Source organism: Crocodylus siamensis, chromosome 5, assembly GCF_052110815.1.
Source record: "Crocodylus siamensis isolate JL-2025a chromosome 5, ASM5211081v1, whole genome shotgun sequence".
Taxonomy (NCBI): Eukaryota; Metazoa; Chordata; order Crocodylia; family Crocodylidae; genus Crocodylus; species Crocodylus siamensis.
The window spans coordinates 24,180,408-24,199,073 of NC_143399.1; the positions used below are offsets into that span (position 1 = coordinate 24,180,408).

The window sequence follows — 18,666 nt, forward strand, 5'->3', positions numbered from 1 at the left end:
AGCTCTCTAGAAAGCTACAGCAGGAGTCTAGCAGTCCAAATCATTCTTTTGTAGAAAACACTAAGGCTAATAGTCTTGCTGGGAGTAAAATGTGTATTTTTTTTTCAGAACAGTTTCAAGCACAGACTTTGCTCTTTGCTAGAAAATATAAAAGAAAACAAATGCTCACTGTGTCTTTAGTTTGCTAAAAATGAACTCCTTATACAATGGAATGTTAGTGGTAACCATAATCATGTTTTCCTTTCATCACCTACTGAACATAATTTTAAGAGAGGACCAGTGTAATTATATTCAGATTAAAGGGAGCAGAATTTCTGGATAATATTATACTTGGCCTGATTGCATTGTCGATAAGAGAAATAAAAAGAGACTTCATGAATACTTATTTAATGAGCAACATATTTATTAAGTAGGGCATACTGTACAGAAAGCATTTTACTGTGCATGCAATGCATTAGGCTTATCTATTTTTTCCAAGCATATTTCTTAATATTTTACTGCAGCTATTACATTCTCTTTGTATTGGTCCAGCTATTCAATTTGTTGGGTGTAGTATCTCTATAACCACAGTGCTAAAGCATTAAGTTAAACTACAGTCACTAGGACAGGAACAGTCAACATCGGCATTCACTGACTCCACAACTTCCTCAGACGCAGAGCTCTTGTCACTATTACGTTCCCATTCAGACAGGCTTGGAGCAGTATCTGTCAGAAGAGCATAGCCACTGTTAACTAACATCAAGCAAATGAACACATTTCAAAACAATATTGTTTTGATGGCTGCTGACTGTTTCATGAAGTAAAGAATATGGGGTTGAATCCTATCTGCATGACTGACATCATGCTGACCCATTGACTTGTAGCAGGATTTTCATCCTTGGTACCATTATTATAATACCTGCCTAAAACAAAATTAATTGCATTTCATATGCACAAATACAGCAGGCAGGAGCTGGAAGACATACTGGAGACAGCCAGTCTTCAAAATAAGACCACAGTGTGCATATACACATCAGCAATCCCCTTTCAGGTTCTCACTGCATCCTGGGGGATATTTCAGTTCTCTGTTTGTTTAAGTTCATTCTAAAGGATAAGCTCTTTGGAGAATTTTCAGAGGTTCATAAACTTCTAATTAAAGTTTTCCGTATATACTCAAATCTCGCAGAGCATTGTCAGTTTCAGTATTAACCTTACCACACTGCTTTATCAACAGCAGCTTGAATAAGCCATATCCTTTAATACTAAAATAATCTAAATGGAATAATAATATTCATCCTCCCAATAAATATTCTTAGCTGGTTGGAGGTTTATCATTACATCTGGAAGAATATTAGAACCTCCATTTAGATTAAGCTTGCATAACGAGAATGTGCAAAGCTTTCATAATTTTATCTCCATTTGTTTTATCATTCATATGGGCAATATATTTATAACATGTCATATTACATCATAGGAAAATTCAAAAGCCTTTGGTCTGTATCAGACAATCATCTACTCAAATGTTAATGCACTTTTTGATGGAATTACACCTCTCTGACCAACCTGACACTCAGGTTTCCGGTAATAAATCATAAAACACATTATCCTAGCACGGTGCTTGAGATGTTTGTTATTAAAGATTTAATATTTTTAAGCTAGGAAGTGAAAACTGGACAAAAAGTCTGAGGTCAGTTTTTTGACACTCTTGTGTTCACTCAACTCTCTTATACTTTGTACCACCAAATTTTTGCAGACCCTGGACCTGTTCCTGGGCCAGGCCCTTTATCTAAGTAGAGAATCCCTACTGTTTCAAATGGTCTTATTGTTGGCTATAGCACTGTGCCCTTGAGTAATAATAATCTATCTGAGTTTAAAATATATATATATATAGGCCCATTCATTATAAACATGCTTGTACCATAAACTAGGTATACAATTAAGGCTTGGAGTGAATAGGACATTTGCCTAAGTAGGGATATCAGGATTTGGCCCAGAGATCTCTAAAACAGGGAAAAAAAGAGAAATCCTGTCACTTCTACCTAGCAGAAACTCATCCTTCATATTATGCTTATGGTCTGTATCATGCAAATGTGAGTGTTTGATTGTGTTGTGGTTCTCCTCTTTAGGGAGAGCAGTGTCATTGGCTGAGCCTTTCCCTGTGGATCTGAAAGAAGAAATTTGCCACGTGTGTGCAAGCTCATTTTCTGAACCTGGGAAAAGAAGCATATCCTTGCTGCTTCTGCTACTTTTCTAGTCCACCAAATAAACAAAGGAAAAGAGCAATACTTAAAGGGGTGCATTGTATCATTATTGATTCTCAGCCTAAGGAAAAGAAAGAATATTACAGAAGAACACCAATGGGGATCCTATATCTTCTATCTCCTCAGAAATAAATAAATAAGTAAACAAAAACCTGTGATAAAAGAGTAAGAAGCAGAGCTAGTAGCAGACTCTTCAGTTTCAGGTTCAGTAAATGAACCAGAGGAGCCTGCAGTTACTGTGCACAGAGCAGTGACTGTGATGACTAAGAAGTTTTTCTGTTTTCCTTCTTTTCTCACACATTGTGTGTGAGAATGAGACAGCTTTATTATAGTCTAATAATTTGAGGCAATGAGTGGCCTAGGGTGATGACACTTCATAGATAAAGAGCACGGGCACACAAAAGAAAATCTGTGAAATACGGATATGACAAGATTTTGGAGAAGGTTCTGTTATGGGGAGTGTTTTTTCTTTTATAAAAGGATGCATCTATTCACATCCCATGGTGCAGTCAGAATGCTATTAGCAATCTCACTGTGCTATTTTTCTTACTGGTTGTACTTAGAGTTCAGTAGCCTAGAGAGATACTCAACATTTTATGAACTGGTTCAGTACATTGGAAATTCTAATAATGTGAGCAATCTTCAGGGACATTGCTTAAAATCAGACATAGACTGCTGCGTTCATCTGGTGGTGTTATTTAGCGTAGCTTCTTTGACTTCAGCTCTGCTAGTTCATGCTGAGGATCTGGCCCGAATGGCTAACATGGCGAACAGAGCTGTGCTCGTCAGCTCTAGAACAGTGTTTATTTTTATGATACATATGGGTTGTACTGTCAATTGCTGTGCATTTAAGGATTACAATGTAATGAACTAGAAAAGAGAAAGACCCCCCCCACCAAACTGTAGAGATGGGGTAGGACTCTCCTCCTACACCCATGCCTCGATGTTGCAGAGAGTAGATTTCACCAAAGACAAGCTAATGTAAAAGTGAAAGCAGAATAATGACTTCTTTTAAAAAGCTGTGTGTAGGGGTTAAATACCTTCACAAACAAGCTATTTGTCTGGAGAACACTTCACCATTTTTTTAATTTTTATTTTTTTTTGCTGATGTATTGCCCGCTGGTACAGCATGGCAGCCTAATCACACTGCAGTCATCTCACACTGCTTGACTGACTCTCAATTGCTTTGCTCGCCCTGGTCTACATGAAATTGCAGACTGTAGTGCTAATAAAAGGACTTATTACTGCTTATCACAACTTGATGAAGATCTAGAAACTGTGAAAACATTTGTATTGATCACAAATGCCCCTTTTACCGTCTGAAAGATTTTTCAGACAGTGCTACCTGCCAGATAATCCAAGCAGGCTCTTAGCTACCCAATACTATAATTGTTTATATAAAATATAAAGGGGATTAAGAAAAACAGCTCTAAAGGCACATGGGGAGAAGGTGTTTGTGTGTATATTGTTGTGATATACCATGATGAACTGTTCTGATAGAGCTTCTTGGAAATTGGATAGGAAAAAGGAAAAAAGTATCATACCTTTTGCAAAACAGTGGAAGCCAACCTTCACTGACTCCTTCTCAGTTGGAGTACAGTCTTTCCTGCATTTTAGTACTGGGTCAACAGAATAGCATGTAGATTCCTCTCCATCAATAATAGGATATCGCTCCAGGTTCACATAATGGTGTTCCAGGTTGCAGTCTAAGAGAAAAAAGATAGTATTATCATAACAGATCTAAGGCAGCACCATTCTTTCCTTACATCACTATGCAGTTATATTGTCTGCTCAGCTTTGATTAAGCTCAGCTTCTCAATGTCTTGTCTTCGCAGAGTAAGGATGGCAATATCAGGACCATAAATAGTTGGGGGAGGGAAACTGATTTTGAAACAGATTCATAGATTCATATATGTTAGGATCAGAAGGGATCTCAGTAGGTCATTGAGTCCAACCCCCTGCCCTAGGCAGGAAAGAGAGCTGGGGTCAGACAACTAGGTGCTTGTCCAATCTCCTCTCAAAGATCCCCAGGGTAGGGGAGAGCACCACCTCCCTAGGAAGCCCATTCCAGATTCTGGCAACCCTCACTGTGAAGTTTTTTCTAATGTCCACCCTAAATCTGCTCTCTGTCAATTTGTGGCCACTGTTCCCAGTTACTCCAGGGGGAGCCCTAGCAAGTAGAGCATCTCCTATACCCTGCTGCCCTCCCCTGATGAATTTATAGGCAACCACAAGATCAGCGCTCATCCTTGTCTTGTGAAGGCTGAAGAGAATTAGGTCCCTCAATTAAACAAAAAATGACAGTTTTGTTTAAAATCTGAGTTCATAATGTGATGCAAATGAAATCCTGTATATTGTTAATGCAAGAAATGCATGGTCCAATGAAAATAGCCACTTGCTCAGACTGGAGGGCTATTAAGAACAGACAGTCTACTGCTAGGCTTGGCAGGATCCGATTTTTATTGGTAAACATCGATAAACGGCAAGTTCACCTCACAATGAAGGGCTGATGAAAATATATTTCCATTGTTAATAATTGAAAAGAGAGGGGAAGAAGAGAAGAAGGGAGTCACAAGCCTGTCTCTTTGAAGAGGAAGACAGTGGGCAGCATGCTTGGAAGCTGGGCTGGAGAGAGATAACAGACCACGTACACCCCTGCCCAACGGGGGAGGAGGCTGAAGAGTATTTGAGCTGGACCACAATCAGTGGCTGTGGAGGAAAGTGTGTGAAGCAGCAGCGAGGAGCTCCTTACACCTGAGTGGGACAACTCAGCTGCAGGCAACTGGGGAGAGACTGTAAAAAGAGGTGAAGCAGCCTACTGGTGAGACTGGTACATTGAAAAACTCCAATTAGAAAGGATAAAAGTTCTGTTTTCTTGGCTTTTTGTTGTTGTTTTTGCCATCCCAGGGGCGGAAGATCTTTATGTTGTTAATTTAATTTAAATTGATTAAAATGGAAATAAATGCTTAAAAATAAACATTGATATTATCCATCAAAATTATGGAAAAAAAAAATCAAATTTTGCCAAGCCTATCGGGGAACATTGTTGTTAGTGAGCGGGGGTTTATATACAAATTTCAATGTTAGTGTGTTTGATTGAATGATTTTTTAATGCTGTAATTATTAGCACTACAACATATCATTAGAATTAAAAGGATTCCATATCTGACTTTGATTCCTGACACATATATGTGTACAATTCACACAGCCATTGAAATCTATGAAAAAAACAGGTTTATGCATGAACAGTATTGTGCTGTTGGAAATCAACATTATTATTAGTCTAAGTATGCGCAAGGGAAAAAGCTTCTACTTTGAGAATATTTGCAAACATTCTGATGGGTCTTAACCACAGATGATCAGTTGTTCTATGTGCACCAACAGAAGATCTGGCCCAATTTATTAACATTCAGTCTGTGCTGTATTTATAAAGCCTATAGTTTGTTTGATTAGATAAAGTCTAGTGAGAGAAATCTGATCCCGCTCTGCTGGAAATCAGTGGCAGAACTCCTGCTAAGTTCAATGGCAGCAAGATTGGGCCTGATTTTGCCACTTACAAAAAAAAGACGACCAAAAAAAACCCTCCTCAGCATGAGAAAGGGTGGCAGAACCGAGTCTTTAATATTAAATTGAGTACAAGATGCTGACATATTCTTCACCTGAATATAAATCTCTTCTTTCCACTGGGAGCATCTAGATACCTGATTAGTTAAATTAAAAATGAATGCAAACTGTTATTGTCTTATCTATTTTCAAACAGAAGTGGCTTTTTATTATTTTTTAATTTTTAAAATGGTATGGTTAAAATAAAATACAAATATTTTTCTCCTTTAAGGAACAACTGTTTTCAAGTCTACTAACCTCCAGAACAGACCTCTTCTACCAGTACCCAGGAATGGACAAAAGCAGAACAGCTGTGTGCTAGCCTATGATTTGGCAAGAGGAGATCATTTTGCTTCTCTCCATCATTGTTTCCACAGATACCACAGGTCTTTCCTTTTAGCCATGAAGCAACAGTGACCTATGAAGAGATAAAAGACCTCAACATCCCATCACAATGCCAAGGTATAAGCATGGGCAACTGGTGTCTCCTGAGTCTGAGGGAGGCACCAGATCACTGACCGGGCGGGGGGCGGTTCCCAGTGACCGACTGCCAACTGGGGGGAGGGGGGGGTCCCCCAGTAGCTGATTGCCAAGCCCAAAATCACCACTAGTGAAACCAGAAGTATACTTCCACCAGCACTTCTGGTTTCACGGTTGGTGTTTCCAGGGAGTGCTCAGCCAATCTCAGTGCACCCGCTATGCATCACCAATGGGTACAAGAGAAAACAAAGCTAGTCATAGAGCAGAACCAGAAATACCTTAAGTATCACACCATCAAAAGTCACATTATCCAGTCCTTGGCTTGGAGCTTCTACTATAATTAGTGAGTCATTTCTATAAACTTTAATGTTTTCTGAAAAAAATAGGTCAACATTTAGACATTTTAACTTTAAAATAAAAAAAAAAAAAAGTTTCTGAACTCATGTAACCAATCATTAAGTGTAATTTACAATGACTACTTTCTCTTTCACTCTGAAGACATTTTTTGCCAAAGAAGAGATTTTTCTTTACATCTGAACATTTTTCTATGATTGAACAATACAGCTGGCACTGACTTTTCTTTTCTGTACCAGAAAGGGCTTAGTGGCAAAGCAGTTAAGGTGCTTCTCTGTGGCTGTAAAACAGTGAGTTTAAACTGAGTCTCATGCTGAAGGCTGTCCCTACTGACCCATTTGATCCTACCTGGTCACTGATGAGGTGGGGGTGGGAGAGTTAGAGGTGATTTGGGCCAGGTACAGACATTACACTTTTACCACTATAAGCGATCAGAAACTGGTCTATACCCATAATGGAACAGAAGTTCGACCTACACAGAATGGTTTAAAATAGTGGAACCCGGTCTAAGATCCCTTCCCCCTCCCCCCCTGCCAAATGGTGAATATATGTTCTGTTTTCTATCAATCTAAACTATGCCACTTATAGAAAACTGCATAACTTGGATCAATTCCACCTTGGGCTTTTTAAATGTCTGTACCTAACTTGGATGTGACAGCCAAATCACTAGCTCCAGAAAGTGGGTTTCCTTAACCATGCTATTGTGATAGGCTGTTAGGTTTGGGATGAAACATTATGCTCTATAAACAACTAGGACTGAAGTTCTGGTCCCAAAGAGTGTGCTTCTAATATGGTGGTTATCATTATGGTATTTGAACACCTACTAGTTCAAAATAGTGAATCAGTTTAATTGAGATGATTAAGGTGTGTGCTTTACGTGTAACATACAGTACCTTCTGTGTTTTCATACTCATCACTGTCTGTTAGTATGGGCTCGTTGTTGTATGACACAAGGAGAGAGGAAGATTCTGAAGGATAGATTGTGATGTTTCTTGAAAAAAGAAAACAACATGTTTGCTGTACTAAAAGGTGTGAAACATTGACAAACTACCAAATCTAGCAGAGAACCAGGCTCAGAATTCAATCTTTAAAAGCGTCCCTTTCTTTCAAGACTTCCATAGGGGCTGGATTTACAGTTGTAGTATAATCCACATAGACATATGGGAAAGGAGGAAAAGGGCAGATTTCCAGGAGTTGGTGATGAGATACGGCCCAAGAAACGGAACAGTTAGATAACAGGGTAAGAGCCAGAAGAGTTTTTCTTTCTCTGGTTCTAATTTTTTTTTCTCTTTGTAACAAAATTTCAAACAAATGGCTAGATCCATAAAGGGATTTTTATGACATGATGCTGAGTGACACAATGCCTAACTTGCAGGTCCGTGGCTCTTGGATTGTAATCCACAGCCCTGCGTTAGGTGCCCAAGCTGTCTTTACAGTGCTTGAGTAGAGTTAGGGGCTTCCGAATGGGATTCACAGCAGCAAGCACTGTGGCCAAATAGGCAATGCTGAGAATACCAGTGACTTTTAAATCCTGTTTCTAACTGGAAGTTAGGTGGCTTTCTCTGGATTGCAGGGAGGTGCCAATGTTAGATTACAATTCCCAGCTCAGAATCCTACAGTCTATGGGTCTGTGACTTGTCCTGTCAAAACAGAGATAGGACCACACAGCTGAAGAAGAAGGTAGGGGCAGTGGATCCTCTAAATCAAGAGGTCTGTGGCTAGAGCACTTGTCCAAATATAGGTTCTACAGGTTCAGTACTGACTCAAACCCTTTTGTATATTGCCCCTACCATCAAGCCTGGAATACAAATGCTCTCCACCTTTCCTTTTGAAACTGGTCCACCTTTTCAAAAAGAATTAAAGATTTATTGGCCAGAGAGGGGGAGTATGACTAATCTAACATGCAGCTCCAGGGATTGTGTAGGACTTTATTCAACTCCTGTGATCAGTGTGTTTATCCGATGACTTTCAAGCACGCTGGAGACTGATATTTCAAGAGCACCTTCAGTGGAATACCCTAGAAAAAGCCCACCTATGTACTTGCAGGTTTGAAGTGTGCCAGACCTTTACCCAAGGGGAGCTAAGAGCTCACTTCTCATTGGCAGCAAAACTGAAGGTGTAGGAGGGGGCTGGCAGTCACTGCCAGTAGCTCTCCAGCTCTCCTTGCTGGTAAATGCTGGCAGAGCAAATTCACTGGGCACTGTTTCCCTCTTTGGATAACTTGTGCTATGGACATGAGGCAAGTCACATGGCATAATGTTACCCATTGCTTGATGGAAATAACATCTGCCAAGGGCCTTAATGTAACCAAGGTCCTCCTTGAAGTGCCTTTTGTGACTGCCCAAGGTTCTACATAGACTCTTGGGGCTTATGGGTAATTGCACTTACGATGAGCTCATATTGATGTAAACCTCCCTTGAGAAAGAGCTGGGATCAGCTGTCTTTGTGAACACTATGAATTTGGGATGAGCAGTGCAGTCCTGAGCCACAATGAGGTTGCAGCTCTTGTTGAAGGAACAGCTGTGCTTCACTTTGTCAAATGTTTTGAAATCATCTTCACGCAGTTCACATGTGGCTGAAAAACAACAATGAAAATAAATTTCATATGAGACAATACCATGTTGGTAGCTATAAAGTTCTTGGAGACTGCCTAAGAGGCTTGAATAGCTGGGGAATTTCAAATCGACAGCTCTAAAACTCCTAGGCAGCTTTCAAAATCTCAACCTAACTATGTATTTACAGAAAGGCAGGGCAGCAACAGAAAATGATGAGTAAGCAGGATGTATATCCAGCACTTCGTTTAATTGTACTTTGTAAAAACAACCCCCTAGTGAGAGCAACCAAGTTTTCAAAATTAGATTGTATCAAACTTCTGAGAAATTAAAAGCTGAAACCACTGTAAAACCGGTTGTCATTTCTCAAAACTGTGCAACTGTTTGTAGTATGTGTCATTTAAGTTTGACATATCACCTAGCTAAAAATCACAAAATGAGGAACATAAAGAGGGTAGGAAACTCATATTTCTGTCCCATATCCACCATCTCATGCAGTATGCTTGGCAGTCCCTTACAAGGGATAAGGGACAGATCTTACACTTAGGATCTCTGCCAAGTTATAGCTGCCATGTAAAGTTGAAGTCCTTTCAGGCAGAATCCAGTAAGACTGCTGCTAAACAAGGAGTGGGCTGTGGAAAAGGCAATTCTTTTGGGAAGGGTAAGGATTATCATGGTTCTCCAAAAAAGTACTGCTAAGAAAGTCAAAAGCTGAAGATGACAGGAAAGAGAGCCGCAGGTAGGGCTAAATATGTTATGGATAATCACTGCTCTTTTACCAGGTACAAGACCAAATACATGTGCAGTCATAGACTCATGGAACAACAGGGCTATGAGGGACATCTGGACACCATGTTGTCCTATGCTCTGCTCAAAGCAGGATCATCACCATCTACGCCACTCCAGACAAGTGTTTATAATAAGAATTTTACCTTGATCTTCTTGAGCAATCCTTGAAGCTATTTCTGGAAGGACATTCCATGCAGTAATTCCTGAAGACTTATAAGGTTGATATGGCTCTACAGGCAAAGCAAATGGAATCGGGAAACCCTGATAGTAAAGGGTTGCCTGAAACAGAAGTAAATTAAAATATAACATATTCAATAGTATAATTAGAAATCTCCATTTTGTCAATCACACCAACAAACAGTCTCCTAATAAACATATTTTAACTAAGTATTTATTCATTTGGAGTATTTGCAGTTGATGGTGAATGCCCCAGACATAGAATATATTTTATGAGGGACCATTATCTTCGATTTTATTATGACTTCTATGCCATCTTGAGAATTTAGTTCTACATTCAATGATGTGGGATATTAATGTGTGTGAATGTTATTTAACATATTATTGTGTGACTTCCTTAAAGCAAACAAAGAAACTTGCTAGCTAGTTAAGTAAGTTAGAGGCTGAATTAGTATAGCTGACTAAATTGAATATATTATCATACAGTCTAATAGACTAAATATTGGTGTGATGTGATTTTGGCTGAGTTCTCCAACATAAAGGATACTTTGTATTAAGTACACATTAAACATACTTAAATAAACAGACAGAAGCCTAATACACCCACTGTCTCATTATCACATATGAAAGGCTCTGCAATATTAGGGCACAAGGGAAGCTAAGGACATACCTACTTCCTTATTTATGAACAGCCAAGCTGTTATTCATTTAAATCAGACCCACAAGGGGAAACTTTTCAAAAAAGTCCACAGGGATTTGGTGGACAAGGAACAATTAATCAAAGGGATTCTGCAGACTAAATCCAGGCAGGTTCCTTGGAAAATTTAACCTTTCTTATTTGGTCAATGGAGTGCTGCTTTTATGGTTATTACAGAACTTGATCCTATATCCCTCGTGCAGTGCACTGCAGGGAATAGATGTTACATATAGGTGCAAGTAAGAGTCAGCTCTAAGTGGACTGTTCCCCATGCATCTTGTGTAAGCCTCAAGACCTCACTCTTGAGATCTCTTCATAAAATCAAGTAAAGTTAGAGTCCAGAATGACGTATCAGAGTAATTAGAGGCCTTAGGGTAATCCTCAGCATGCAAATAAAGTTTTTTGCTAGGGGCTCCCCTTTTGGCCTTACTCTGCTACTAGACAGGACTGACTTGGTGGCTTTGCATCAATTTTTTTCAATATTAAAGCATCAGGTTTCCAAGCACTTTTTATCCTGCTGATCACTTTTTATCCTCAGCTTATTGGTATACTGAACCCAAGCTGTGCAGAATCAAGCTCTGTATGTTCAGGAATCTAGACTAGTTTGTATTGGAGATAATGCTCTACTTTTTTTTACCTTTTTCAGATTTAGTGTAAATTTATGTACCAAGAAAAAGTACATTAGAGAAAAAGTATAAAACCACACATACCCCTGGAGCTTTAATAACTGCGTCAATTGTTCGTAGAGATGTTGCAGCTGCCCTTAGGACAAGCTCACGTGATGGATTTCTTTGATCTGCTTGTGAGAATCCCAACATGAACGCTACACCAGGAACATAGTCTGTAACCCTAAGGAGAAATGAGTCATGACTTACTCAGAAGTATAGCTGTGAAAATAACTGATTGTGGGCGGGGGGGGGGGGTGGCTGGCAGCTCTGAGAAATCAAAAAAAGAAGACAGTGAATTGAGAATTAAAAAAATATACAGATAGCTGTTTAGTATCAAACAAAATATTGAATTAATCTTGTTTTTATTTTGACCATCTTAATTTTTTTAATATTTAAGATATAAGTTAAAAAAAATCAAACAATCTAGTTTTGAAAACGTTGTAATAACATATTTTTTATTTGTGTTGGGGTGAGAGGCAAGGATTCTGTACAGCGCTATCTTTTACTAGACCAACTATATAGTAGGGATCAAGTGGGACAAACTTTTGGGTGCAAGGCATTCTTCCTCATGTTTCTGATCACAGCCTAGCGAAAATCAGCCAGGGGGGTGAGAGAAATTCTCAGGGTAGCAGATACACAATTAATGGAAGATGGGAGGTTGGTTTATCTGATATTTTTGAATTGTTTTACTTGTTTTCAGTGCAAACAATACAGTGAAACTAAAAGCAAATTTGTGAAATATTTTAGCTTTGTTGAATCTACATTTTTTCAGGAAAAATTTATGATAGCTGAGGTTTTCAACTAGTTCCACCGAAAACCTTCAGGTCATCAAGTAGAGTCACATCAGTAACAAAACAAATGACAAGCTAAGAAACAACTTACATTACGGATGTCCTCCTTATCCAGGATGGAAGCTTTGTCCATGCCACCTTCAACTGTATTGCTGGATTCCTTGCCAGCTGGCCTGTGGAAGCCCTTGCCTCAATTTTATAGTCCCGACATTGCTTGCCCCATCTCAACCTTGCCTTTGTGAAGAAAGGAAATATTCATTAGCATTTCAGAAACGGAATCAGGGTATAACTATCTGTTATATCAAAGTATGACTTGTTCTTGTCTTTATGAAACTTCAAAACAGTCCCCATTGCTTCTAGCCTATAGCGGAGGAAATCTAGCTACCTTTGGAGCAGAACGAGGGTGAGACATGAGGGAAAAGGCTAAGCTGCCTTTCCTTTTAGGAAAGGAATAAGCTTTTCCTTTTCTGATTTTCAAAACAAGCACTGAATTATGATATAAAATGTTGCAGGGATAGATTGCTGGGATCCATTACATTTGGCAACATTATCTTTGGTTGAATATTTAAAAAAAGAAATAGTTCACTCATTTTACAATTTCACAGCTGTCTTTGCAAAATGCCTGGTTGTGCGGAGAAAAGCAGTTTTTACTACTGCGATTTCTGAGGCAATTTTGGAAATGAACAATATGAACAATAGAGGTCTCTAAATCACTACATCCACAGAACACATTGCTGGTTTCCTCAACTGAGATAGATGTACAGGAGTGTGAAAGAGAGACTTGAATACAGAGGCTGCAAACAGAGTCCTGTCTAATGCAGTTAACGAATTATGAGAAATACCCTTGAGAAAGAAATGATCTGACATGTATAAGGAGGAGAGGAATGGACCAGATCTGTAGCTGGCAGAAATTGGTAATAAGGCAGGTCAAAACTTTTCCAAATGTTTCAAAACCTTTACAAACAACTTTGAAAATATTTGTATTTTTGTGATGTTTCATCAAACAGCTTGTAGTGCAGCTGAATGTTTTAAAAAAATCAAAATGTTGCTGATAACACATATAAAATGATTCAGGAAAATGTATCCTCATTGTTAGGCAATTTCTTCATTTGTATAGCACTTTGTAGTTATTGTATACAACCCTTATCCATTTAAAGCTTTTATTGGTGGAATTAGCTGTTTACCTGTGCTTTCAGAGGTAAGACTACAGCATCAGCACAAGCTTTCCAGTTAGATTCAGCGAGTTGAACCACAACTATCTGCAGGTCAACTTTGTTAGCACCAGAATTCATGTATGCTGTGGCTTGATAACCTTGATTTTTGTTGTCACTTCTAACAGCGTGAGCCACAATGGTGAAGCCTGGTGGCATTCTCTCTCCCAGGAAGGTACGCTGAAAAATAAAAAATGCATATGCATTTACTGATGAACCCTGGCCTTACTTCGCATTGTGCTTTTCAGTATGATAGAGCCTTCGATGGTTCAGAATGAAAATATTTCCTGACTCCTGTCATTATATCAGAGTAAGTTTTGGTGGTTTGTTCCATTTTTTTTAGTTTCAGTTTAATCGAGATGCTAAAAAGGTGCCAACTATCTGAAAATGGAATCTAAGGCTGCACAAACCCATGTCAATGGAAGTATTAAGATTCTGAGTATTATTGCTATTCTTTTCATTATAGCTTTCAGAAAGTATGCTAGGTATTGCCATAGCAATGTATTCATTCAAAGTACATACCACTTGTCTTACAGACTGTTTGAGCCAATATGATGAGGTTCTTATTAACACCAACAGTCTTCAATATTATTAATCCTTAGGCATTTTCCCTCATCATTAGTCCTGGTTGTTTTATTGTTATTAATATACATTTATTTAAGATAGATATGGAATAACAAATGTGTACTAAACCTAAGGATACATAATCATGATGTGAGATAGCTGGTGCTTTAAGCTAACTGGTGTATTTGTGTTTCCTAACATTATCTAACGTTGTACAGCCGTTGTGTCAAAAATGCACTGGTGACCTCAGTGGGTTTATTTTTTGAGCGAGAGAGATAGGATTTAACTTTTAAATGTATATTTGACATTTCTGGTTATGGCCAGATACATACATTATATAGTTCATATGCTGTTTTTTGTCAGTAAAGCTGTTTTCAAAGTTTCAGCTGATACCAGCCTTAATAAGAGGCTTACCTTTCCAAGGAAATGTAATTTTTTACCCCCCATGAAAAATCCATTTTTGCTAACAGCTTGGGGATTTTCATCACCAAAATTAAAAATCTTTCAACTTTTAACAAGGCAAAGATAATGTTTTAAAAAATTGAATTTTTTTTAATTGGTGAAAACCCAAATTATCTTGAAGATTTTTTTTCTAAAAAAACCCAGAAAACTAAAATCACCATTTTTCAGAAGAAAAATATCTTTACCCTAACTGGCTCTGAAGTTCATTTTACAAAGTAAAGACCTCTGTATGCTTGGCATTTTCTAGAGATCAAGAATCTATTTAGAGTTAATAGCTAGATCGACAGTTGAGATCAATAGCTCCTGCTACCAAATATTTAATTTCTAGAAAAACTCTGCCACTTAATTGTGCCATATAAAATTTTACCTCATGTGGAAAGCTGGAAACCGTCCTTTTACTGCTTCTGCTACTACTGCTGCTGTTGCTGCTGAGGCTGCTTGACTCAGAAGAAGATGATGCCAAGTGGCCTTCTACTTTGCTAATTTGATCCTGCAAAGCAGAAATAGGTAAGAAACTGTAGAGCAGATGACTGACAGACTCTGCATCTTATCGTGAGCACTCCCTCCCTTTGATTTCTTTCAATAACCAGATTCTATGCACATGGAGATATATAAGCTATAACATCATAACTAAAACTATTTGAAAAAAATCAATTTTCAAATTTATTTTTTTCTGAGAAAGGGAGGCAGTTTTAATTTGAAAGGTCATAGACCACTTTCTTACCTTTTGATAATTTCTAATAATAAATTTATTTGAGGACCACAATTATTGCTCTTTAAACACCTTCTTAAAATTCCTTATATGTCAACGCAATTTTCAATTGGATTCAGAGAACACCAAGGCAGGTCATCAATTCTCACCACTGCTCTTGATTATCTAAGAATTGTTCACACAACTAGTATGTTCCCCTCTGCCCTTTATTTTATTATCCCTGTCTTGCCCTAGACCTATTTATTGTTAACTATGCAGTTGTGGTTATACAGCCCAAGGTGGCCTGGTTGGAATCTTTAGGAGCTGCACCATATCCAGATACTATTATAATCATAACAATGAAAATTATTATTTTTGTACTCAGATCTCTATTGCGACTCTAGTATTCTTGGACATCAAATTACTCAGATTCTTTTACTCTGCAAGGAAACATCCAAGTAAAATGAACAAATTATTTTCAACTCCCTTTTCCCCAGTAAAGCATTTTAATTGCAACGATCATAAAAGTGTATATTTGAATGTTGGTCCTACCCAATGGCCATGCGTAGACTTGAAGCGCAGCCGGTATACTTTTGGAAGATGTTTTACCTGCAAAATCCCAGCACAAATTATTGTCTGCAGTGATTCAACAAGACTAGTGTCACGCTCAAGCACAATGAATGTAAAGCCCTTACCCATTCAACAGACCACTCTGAACTGCCAAAACGTGTGTATTTGGCATGTTTCTTGTCATCCTTGCTATGTTTGCTGAAATGGTGTGACCCCCTGGAATGGATCCTAGCTGTATGGCGAGGCGTATCAGTAGCCTGGCTGCTGCTGCTGCTGCTGCTGTTGCTGCTGCTACCACTACTGCTGCTGCTGCTGTCACTGCTGCTGCTGCTACTATTGCTACCTGTGCTGCTACCTTTATGGCGGCTCCTATGGCTAATGCTGCTGCTGCTGCTGCTGCTACTGCTGCTGCTGCTGCTGCTGCTGTCCTTGCTGCTGCTGCTCTTGCTGCTGCTGCTGCTCTTGCTGCTGCTGCTACTGCTCTTGCTGCTGCTGCTGCTGCTGCTCTTGCTGCTGCTGCTCTTGCTGCTGCTGCTGCTGCTCTTGCTGCTGCTGCTCTTGCTGCTGCTGCTACTGCTGCTGCCACTGCTCTTGCTGCTGCTGCTGCTGCCGCTGCTCTTGCTGCTGCTGCTACTGCTGCTGCCGCTGCTCTTGCTGCTGCTGCTGCTGCTGCTGCCGCTGCTGCTGCTGCCCTTGCTGCTGCTGCTGCCGCTGCTGCTGCTGCTGCTGCCGCTGCTCTTGCTGCTGCTGCTGCTGCTGCTGCTGTTGCTACTGATGCCGCTACTGCTGCTGCTGCGGTGCTTGCTTGGGTGTGCAAACTGGGAATGTTTCTTCTCACGTCTGTACACATCATCACTAGTAGCACGTTCAGTTGGGGATGGAGTTGAACGTTTCTTACCTGAGCGCTTTTTATCCAGAGATTCACTGCTGCTGCTACTGATGCTCTCCCCAAATGGATAAAATTTCTTTTGTTTGCCTTTGGAACGTTCTTTGACACGTGGCACCTTCTTCTGCTGTTTCTTGCTTGATGGGCCCAATGAATAGCCAAATGAAGATGCTTCCTTCTTCAGATTTATCTGGTCACCTGTCTTTCTTGCCTGAGAATCGCTGCTGGATGGGCTACTGCTCTCAGTGCTCTTTGAACTTCTGCTGCTGCTGCTGCTGCCACGGCTAGAGCTGGAGGATGATCTTCTGGATTTTTGGAGACTATGTGGTCTTCTCTAGTGGACAGCATGATGAGAGAGAGAAAAATGTAATTCTGTTCACTTACCAGAGTTTTTAAGTAATCTGTTACACAGAAAAATAAACACCTCTGTACTCCTCCAAAGGACATGGTCTAATCCAGAAATAGAAACCAATCTAAACTAATCTATGTATGTATCCAGAAATAGAAACCAATCTATGTATTAAAATAATGGTCCAGAAGAATGGCAATCTAAACTATACCTCTTAAAGCCACATAAATTCAGGCATAGACAGAAATGATAGTTTTTGCCATAACCAAACCCAAGTACATGGCTGCAGAGTGCTTTAAGAGGGCCTGATCCCATGACAATCTGAACCTTCATGAAATGAGGGTTCAGATGAAAGTGCTCCAAAGCAGAGCACCTTCATTAATTTCTGTCTGTGAGCACTGAGAGCAGGGTTCAGATGATGCATGCCAGCCTGCATCCTGCATCCTGCATCCTGGCACTATTTTCAGAATGGGAGGAGGATGAGGGAATGGAGGGAGCTCAGTATGAGGGTTGCAGGTGGAGATGGTGGATTGCAGCCCTTTGAGGTGGGGGGCTCCAAACCATGCCCCTCCCCCACTCCAGCATGGCTGGGGAAACTCCAGAATGGACCTCCCTCCCCTGCTTTCTCCCCCTCCCATCCTGAGACAGAATGGGAGCTAGGTGGATGGGGAGGGGCAGAGCTAGGGGAAGAGGCTGTAGAGATGCAGCCCCTCTCCCTGGATTGGCTCCAAATTGAAGCTTGATGCCCCACCCTTCTGACCTAACAGTTAACATCTGTTGGTTTAGGAGGATTGGTCTATGGATCTTTCTGTGAAGCTTTCTGAGTTTTCTGTGGAGTGCCATGAATTAGACCCAGGAGCTATACTTCTTTCTGCACCTTTAGATTGATTCCACCTTGTGTTTGTGAATGTCTGCACCTAGCCTGTGATACCTTCTAAAATACTTACTAATGTCCACATGGAATGGTACTAGATGGCTAGAAAATGGTATTTAGAGGTTTGCTTGTAGGAACTGACTTGTAGGTAAAGTAGATATGTATTAGAATAATGGTCCAGAAGAATGGCAAGGGTCAACTGGTTTCTAAAAGCCTGTTTGTGACAAAGTTTCCTTCAAGGCTCACTGTGTCTGAAGCCAACAGACACACGGGCCAGGAAATTAAAGACATGTCTATTATTCCATACCATGAACGGTGTACCCAAACAGAGATAAGGGACTCTGCAGCATTGGAATCAGGTCACAATGCCCAACTGCAGGGCCCTTGGGATTTCTGCTGTTGGTAAACAGGCCAAATTAGGAGGCCTGATAAATAACCAAATTAAGATTTGTGCATGTGATGGGTTTGTTGGAACAAAGGAATATACTGACAGGACAGAAGGTGGACAGTATGATGACCACAGGGAGACCAATCAATGATGCCCAGAGATGAAGAGTCATCAGAAGGGAGAAAGAATACAAAAGGAGGGATTTCAGAGCAGCAAAGAGTCCTTTTGAGGGGAAGCTGATGCCATCATGGACAGAGGGCACATGATCAGCCTGTCTTACCAACCCCACTGAGGGTGGGGGTAGGGGTAGGGGCTCGGTG

General features: G+C 39.9%; 1 protein-coding gene across 1 annotated transcript in view; it reads right to left on the reverse strand.

Annotated features, from left to right (window-relative positions):
• Positions 1-531: 531 nt before the first annotated feature.
• The window catches only part of LOC149863615 (vitellogenin-1-like), a 53,683-nt gene continuing 35,548 nt past the window's right edge, over positions 532-18,666 (reverse strand). Inside the window, exons 23-36 of the mRNA XM_090048504.1 lie at positions 16,791-17,059; positions 15,975-16,613; positions 15,832-15,888; positions 14,956-15,078; positions 13,536-13,742; positions 12,443-12,585; positions 11,603-11,741; positions 10,162-10,297; positions 9,066-9,252; positions 7,571-7,668; positions 6,602-6,696; positions 6,102-6,261; positions 3,785-3,946; positions 532-705 (exon numbers count right to left, since the gene is read on the reverse strand). Of these exons, the coding sequence (XP_089904630.1) occupies positions 581-705; positions 3,785-3,946; positions 6,102-6,261; positions 6,602-6,696; positions 7,571-7,668; positions 9,066-9,252; positions 10,162-10,297; positions 11,603-11,741; positions 12,443-12,585; positions 13,536-13,742; positions 14,956-15,078; positions 15,832-15,888; positions 15,975-16,613; positions 16,791-17,059 (2,540 nt within the window). The 3' untranslated portion in view covers positions 532-580. The remainder of the gene's footprint in view (positions 706-3,784; positions 3,947-6,101; positions 6,262-6,601; positions 6,697-7,570; positions 7,669-9,065; positions 9,253-10,161; positions 10,298-11,602; positions 11,742-12,442; positions 12,586-13,535; positions 13,743-14,955; positions 15,079-15,831; positions 15,889-15,974; positions 16,614-16,790; positions 17,060-18,666) is intronic.